The sequence below is a fragment of the Ostrea edulis genome, chromosome 9, assembly GCF_947568905.1.
Source record: "Ostrea edulis chromosome 9, xbOstEdul1.1, whole genome shotgun sequence".
In the NCBI taxonomy this organism is placed as follows: Eukaryota; Metazoa; Mollusca; class Bivalvia; order Ostreida; family Ostreidae; genus Ostrea; species Ostrea edulis.
Window position 1 is genome coordinate 34451732 of NC_079172.1, and position 6863 is coordinate 34458594.

Below are 6863 nucleotides of genomic sequence, written 5' to 3' on the forward strand. Positions count from 1 at the left end.
AAAAATCCCCAAAACAAAAAAATAAAGCCTAAACAAACACAAATGGAATTCAAAGTTGGGCGCATTTCTGCAGATGCTGTCTGACGTGTTTCATACCAACTGTTAGGCCGTTCTTTGCATACCGATTTTGACTACACACTTTCCCTTTTATACCTGATGAACTAATAGCGGGAGTGACCGGTCATTAGGGGGTGTATACTCCTCCTGGGCACCTGACCCCACCTCTTGTATGTCCAGGGGTTTGTGATTGTCCTACTTTCAAAATTCTTTATACGATTTATGAGATTGATTAGTGTTCGTTATCTACACTATTTCACCTTTATTTAGTTGGGAGATTTTGTTTCCACCAGATGAATTCTGGCCATGAAAAACTTAAAGACAAACGCATTCTTTTTATTATCCTTTTATTATTAATATCTCACAACATTCCGGTGTTTGGTAAACAGCTGAGGAATGTGATCGTGATGACACTTAGATTAAAGAAAGACAAAGAAACAAAACAAACACTGATAACAATTTGAACTTAACTGCATACATGTAAAACAATAAAAATATATACCTGTGTAAGATATATATACATATATTTACATTTCCAAAGTTTTTATCTTCGATATCTTTACCAATTGAAATGAAAACCATTTCCTTATTAATGTGAACAATGTGCATATGAATCTTGATAATTATAGTACAAATAATTCCACGGCTGGAATATTTCGACAGAAATGGAAGTAAAATATAAATAAACATGAAAAGTAATTTTTTTTATTTTTGAAATGGACAGCATCGCTTCTTTATGCTGGTGTGAAGCGACACAGTCCATACCCTCGTGTACTTTCAAAATTGAAATTTATTTCTTATTTTACAACATAATAAATTTTACCTGCTTTGAACTACAGGTACAGAATATGTCTACCGATAAATGACCCAACATGCGCATACTTAGTGTAAATCAAATATTCAATTCAATACGTGGCAGTTTGACATGCTTTAACCTCGTGAATCATTTTTTTTAAATCTAAATATAATTGGAAATTTGCAACCCATATAAATTACAATACTATGATCTAACAAAGTTTGACGTCTGTTTTGCATTTTTTTTTCATTGAAAGGTATGAAATTTTCATGTTTCTTTTTTCTTTTGGTGAATAAAAGTAAAAGTGATTTTTTTTTCAAAAGCGCTTTGTAAACCTGTGCATAATGTGACTATGCATTAATTCTCATAGAGAAAAATATAGGTCACCTTTCAGATTTTTTTATTTTATAGAAAGAGACAACTCTTTCATGAATTTTCAAAACACAGACATTGAAGACTAGTTAACGTTGAGTTGTGTAATGCATTTCTTCATGTGATAAATCACCCCACCTAGATAACCTGAAAATTTAAGATGCATTCCGTTATACCTTCATTTATCAGAAATAATACCGAGGGTAGACAACAGGGGATGCAAACTCTAAATATAAATTTCCTAGACAAATAAACTGATTAAAATGATGACTTCTTTGTGATTTCATTGACACATCAAATCGCAGACAATCTCTCTCTCTCTCTCTCTCTCTCTCTCTCTCTCTCTCTCTCTCTCTCTCTCTCTCTCGTAAATAGTAAAAACGCTTTCCTTTAATTCATCCAAGTAAGCGCCCATTGACGTTCAATCTTCTTATTAGTCGAAATTCTGGTAACCGAAAAAACAAGAAGTTTAAACCTTGGCCGCAGTTTACAAAGTACATCATTCGCAGATGATAGAAATTCAATTCTTCATATATGTATGTTTGTATTGTGTACTCTGTACATTCTTTCAAAAAAGTACAAGCACAACTAACCGTGTGTATATTTCATACAGCCTCCTACATATACGATCTTAATTGTTCTGCGTGGTAAAAAAAAAATGTGTCTAGCCCTTGTATGACGTTCAATGCACGAAAATCAAGAACGAAAACGAAAATCAAGAACGACAACTCAGGTACTTAGACAACCCCGTCACACATCAACAATAATATAATTAGAAATTAATATCTACACCACACAAACGGAAGACGGCTGGTGTTAGAGTTAGATCATAAAAGCTTTAAGTTCTGTACTAAGGTTGATGGCGAATGAACACATTGTCTTAGAATCGGAACATAGGGCGTATCGGGGGGTGGGGGGATGGGGGTGAGTCTCCACATCTGAACGTACACGATTTCCATTCTTTAACCGAAACGAAAGAAAAAGAACGAAAGTGTTTCATGTTCAGTTATGTGACAACTGGTAATGAAACCTGCGATAACGCTTATAAATGTATATAAAAGTTGTAATGCTATGTAAGTGTGTGAAACTTATCAGGTTTGTTACTGACTGTTTACGGAAATGCGTCGGGTTGTTTAAGTCCATGAAGGCCTCGCCTTCTATAGACTTTAACAACTCGACATATTCCCATAGACAGTCAATGACAAACCTTATAAGTTCGCTTTTGGCGAGGAACAAAACTTCATGGTGAAACATTTGTATCAAAATTAAAAATACGTTAATTGTGGACGTCATGTTGCCGTCTGAATTTGCTGCTCGCCGTGTGACGTCGAACAAGTGACGAGTTTTGACGGAGCGTCACATCAGTCCAAGGTAAAACAAAAATAAATGATCAGTACACAAAGTCTGATTCGTAAAACAAATATAAAGCACCTGGATTACGAGATTAATACTGACACTATAAGGCACATTTTGTACCATTTCATTGACGGACCCCGTGCTCGATGTGTAAACTCGAAAAACCTTCTGTGGTTTGGATCTCTTTGACACTGGTAAGCCACCTGATGATGTCATAAGTCTTCCCGTCATCACAAAAGTTTTTATGGCCATCTGTGATTGGATGGGGTGTCGGCGGACCCTGATCTGTATTGAAACGAGTAAACATAAAAGGCTTCATGCTTGACCGAGTAATTTTAGCACCACCTGCAGTGTTCGTCGTTGTTTTCACGGAGGTCTTCTGTGCGGAAGATATCCGTTTCGATTCTGTTGAATTCAGATTTGATTTGTCTTTTCGTTTGGATTCTGCAGCCAAGCGATAACTCGGTTTTTCGGGCTTCAGATTTTCTTCGTTTTCGCTCTCGCATTTTTTCTCTCGTATGTAATTATTTAGTCTGGTTGTCCTTACAAACTTTCCTGTCTTTGTAAACACCGGGATGCCGTTTTCGATCAATTGGTTGCTGGATTCCGCCGCGACTTCGCCGGTCGCCGGCTCTGGAGCTCCGTGGTAGGTCGTCTCTCGCGGGTTATAGATCGGAATGACTCCATCTTCGCAAAATTCCATCCTTACAAAATCCTCGACGTCAGTTTCTACATTATGTAGTAGTGGATACGAATCCCCAGATGTTCGGCAATTCAAACTTCCGCTGTTTGTTGACGTAGATTTGGTATGAGACCGAGGGGATGTCGTTCTATTTTCGGGCGAATCCCGTAAGTCGTAGACATTTGAGAATTTCATTGATGTCTTCGCGTGATCACGTGGTACTGCGTGAGTTGGTTTGACTGAAACCCTCTGAATCTGATGTTGTTGCCTAATGTGAGACGCAGTATCACCGGCACGTATGCGCATGTCCTGATCTACAGCATACTTATTGCCCAGTTCGGTTAGTTTGTTGATTTTATCGTCAAATTTAACCTTCTTTTGGCTCTTTGAACCACACGAACTATTTGATTGCTTTTCATTGGCAGAAGTTTTCCTTTTCTTCAAAACACATTGAATTTTTGACACATCAAGTTTCTGAGACGCGCGTCCATCAAACTGACAAGCGGCGGAATTTTTCAGAATCCCTTTCCGTTGATTTTCTGCCTTTGATTCCCCCGGATATTTGTATTTCATCACTCCGTGGAAGCCGACATGTTTTGTTTTGACGCCACCTGGTGGTGCCTGAAGGCGGTGAACCATTAAGTCTTTAGTTCCTGATCCCAGAAGACTCATGGAACCATCTAATGGGTAGATAAAAACACTGTCGCCGTTCCCAACTGTGCTCACATTGTAAAAGGAATTCTTCATTTTGACAATCTAAAAACGATTCCAAATGATCTGGTTATTCATACATGCACTGAAAAGTAAATTGTATTGTGACCAACTAAAATTTCAATGAACTGAAAACCTATTTAAGTATAATTGCACGTTTGATTAAGAATTCCTTCGAGATTCCCTCTAATTCTATAGGTCCGTATATCCTGCGAACTGAACATTGGAACTACTAAATAAATCGGCTCGTCAATATCATTTAGAAGAAACTCAGTGATTCTCCCAAGCAGATACACATTTGTATAACTAAACGTTTTAAACTAAGAGAGTCTTGAGAGTCGAATATTTACCTGGTAAATACGAACACCATTATGGAAGGTGGTGTAAATAGATCAGATCTGACTGACTTATCTCCGGAAACAGTATCACAATTTTTGACAAAGAATAATCTGGAGAGATTCCATTTTGCACGAATCCCGGTAACGCACTGTCTGTCGTGAGCCAGCGTATATATTCTTTATGACCAGTGATTTCTCAGATACGGGGAAATTGTCGCTAATGTACAGGATCCCGGGCATTTATAAAGGGGGGCTTAAATTCCATTTAAAGAATTGCATTTCAAATCGCGTCTACGTATATTTTGCCAACTCTAGTTCAAAGTAGTAATAAACTATTGTAGTATTCAATTTCACGTTTGAAAGACGGTCATGAAATTAATGAATATCGGTTAGCTAAATCCTGTCATCGCCGTTAAAAGTTCCTTCTTTACATAACATCAAAAACGTAAAACTAGAGACTGGAACGATTTAAAGCTTGAATCAGTAATATGATCTTAATGCAGATAATTAACTGTGTATTTAGAGCTTGTCGAGCTTCAAGAATTATTTCGTTTATTCAAAATAATATTTATTTTTGAAACTTATTATAGAAGAAGATTATATTATCATTAATCTAATATTTTGCCTAATGGTTATCACAAACCATAGGCTTGTAACACCAATGCGCATGTGCTCATAATTACTACAATTACCATCCGTCAAATTTCATACAACGGATTTATATTTTCTCAGAGATCTATCATTTTTGACAGTCATGCAATAATTACAAAGTATGTTTCGTGCAACAATCCAAATGTAATGTAAATGTCGTTCTCAATTTGACCAAAATGATACAGTATCAAATTTTTTAGCTGCAGATCCGTAGCTCACGAGGAAACTACCGGGACAGATCAGAGATCCACAGTTACACCCCTTATAAAAACCTGCAATTCACGACACAGAGAAATCTACACACGATGGAGGCCTTATACACCCCGTAATCCCTGTATTGCCGTCTCAAAAATTTAATATGAAAATCCCCAACACAATTTTCCACTACCCTTGTATCCAAACGTAACTTCATTAAAGCCAAATTGTGACATCATAAAAATGTCCTTTCCCTACTGTTTTCGGTATGGTGTCAACAGAGCCGCTAATTTTACATACTGTGTAATCATTAGATTTCGTGGGGGCTTGATTTTTATTTATTTTAGGGTACCTCTATTCCACAACGAAATACAACATTTATATAACGTTTCATTGTACAGAAATCATATCCACGAAGTTACATCCCAACTGTAAAATCTCAATAATCCATGAAAATTGAGCACCACGAATATAAATGAATCCATGGTAGTTATTCTATCAGAAAACGCTAAGAGTAGGGTCAAACTAGCCTTTCATTAACGCATTAGGTCTGTCTTTCTAGCAAACTGTGGCTAAACAATATTGTTTCTCCAAAGCTACAGTCTATGTTCATTTGTTGTTTTGTGTGTGTGTGTGTGTTTACAGAAAACTTCAATAACCATTGGCAATCCATCTAAATTTTAGTGAAAGTCAAGAAATTGTGTCACATTTGATATCAAGTACGCTAAATGATTTTTCAGATTAGAAAAAAATTCGATGAAACTGTATTTGACATGATGAAATAATATCATAATAGGAATTACTTTTTCTCTGAAAGGTTTATGGTGGCCAAAAATTACTCATCATTTATATATCAATAGTGCTTTATTTGAAATATAATGATTAATTCTAAGTACATGTATCCACTGTTAAACCATGGGTAGTAATTATATTGTGTATGAATCACTTAGATTTAAAAAAAAAAAAATTAACAAATAAACCAAATCACAAATACTTGACAGATAAATTATATTCATTTGTCTATATTTGATCAAATTATTTGTAGAATAAATATACTCACCTGTTCGCATGTCTGTTGCGGTGTATTGCCCAAATATTTTCTCCTTGGCGGTAAACTTGCCTCAGAATGGGGTACTTGTTGTCGTAGAGTAAATATTTCTGACAGATATCTGATTGGAAAACACCTCTGATAAAAAATCGATACACCTGTCGGAATTTGGATCGCCTTGTTAGACCCCGATTCCTTCCCTCAAGGTAAATTTCTGTAAGCTTCCATACATCTACCTGCGACGTAAATATGCACTCGCATTCTTGACGCACGGTCTCAAACGAGGACACTTGACGTAGAAGCACAAGATTTGAATGAAAGGTGTTCGATAATTTAAATTTACTTTCCAATTTCTTCAATTGAAAAGGTACGCTTTTTATAGAAAGACCGACAAGCTTCGATATTTATCATTTTGTTTCTCTCACTGTAAAGAACTTTAATTGAAGCCCGAGGTTCTCTGGGCTAAAAAGAAAATGCGATTTTTTAAACATATATCTTGAAGTCAATAATTTGTGACAAAGCATGTAGATTAATGTTTTCTTGTGGTAGAAAATTGTACAAAATGAACACCGTGTTCGAGTTTAAATGCAATTTAAGACGTTTTATAAGGAGATTATACAAAAAAAGAAAAATCTCCTATTCCAATCGACCTTTAAA

The 6863-nt window shown here is 36.0% G+C and overlaps 1 protein-coding gene across 2 annotated transcripts; it reads right to left on the reverse strand.

Annotated features, from left to right (window-relative positions):
* Window positions 1-387: 387 nt before the first annotated feature.
* LOC125667665 (uncharacterized) lies at window positions 388-6619 on the reverse strand. Of its 2 annotated transcripts, none has more exons than XM_048901256.2 (2): window positions 6219-6619; window positions 388-4019 (listed from the first exon to the last, which is right to left on the reverse strand). In XM_048901256.2, exon 2 carries the CDS (start codon window positions 4008-4010, stop codon window positions 2706-2708), a length of 1305 nt encoding a protein of 434 aa, XP_048757213.1. In that variant the 5' UTR covers window positions 4011-4019; window positions 6219-6619; the 3' UTR covers window positions 388-2705. The 2 variants fall into 2 exon arrangements, with proteins under 2 accessions (XP_048757213.1, XP_048757214.1); XM_048901257.2 differs by lacking the exon at window positions 6219-6619 and adding an exon at window positions 4325-4806.
* Window positions 6620-6863: the final 244 nt, after the last annotated feature.

Coding starts and splice junctions, on each gene's coding strand:
- LOC125667665 (XM_048901256.2), bottom strand. CDS start 4,010: ATGAAGAATTCCTTTTACAATGTGAGCACAGTTGGGAACGGCGACAGT.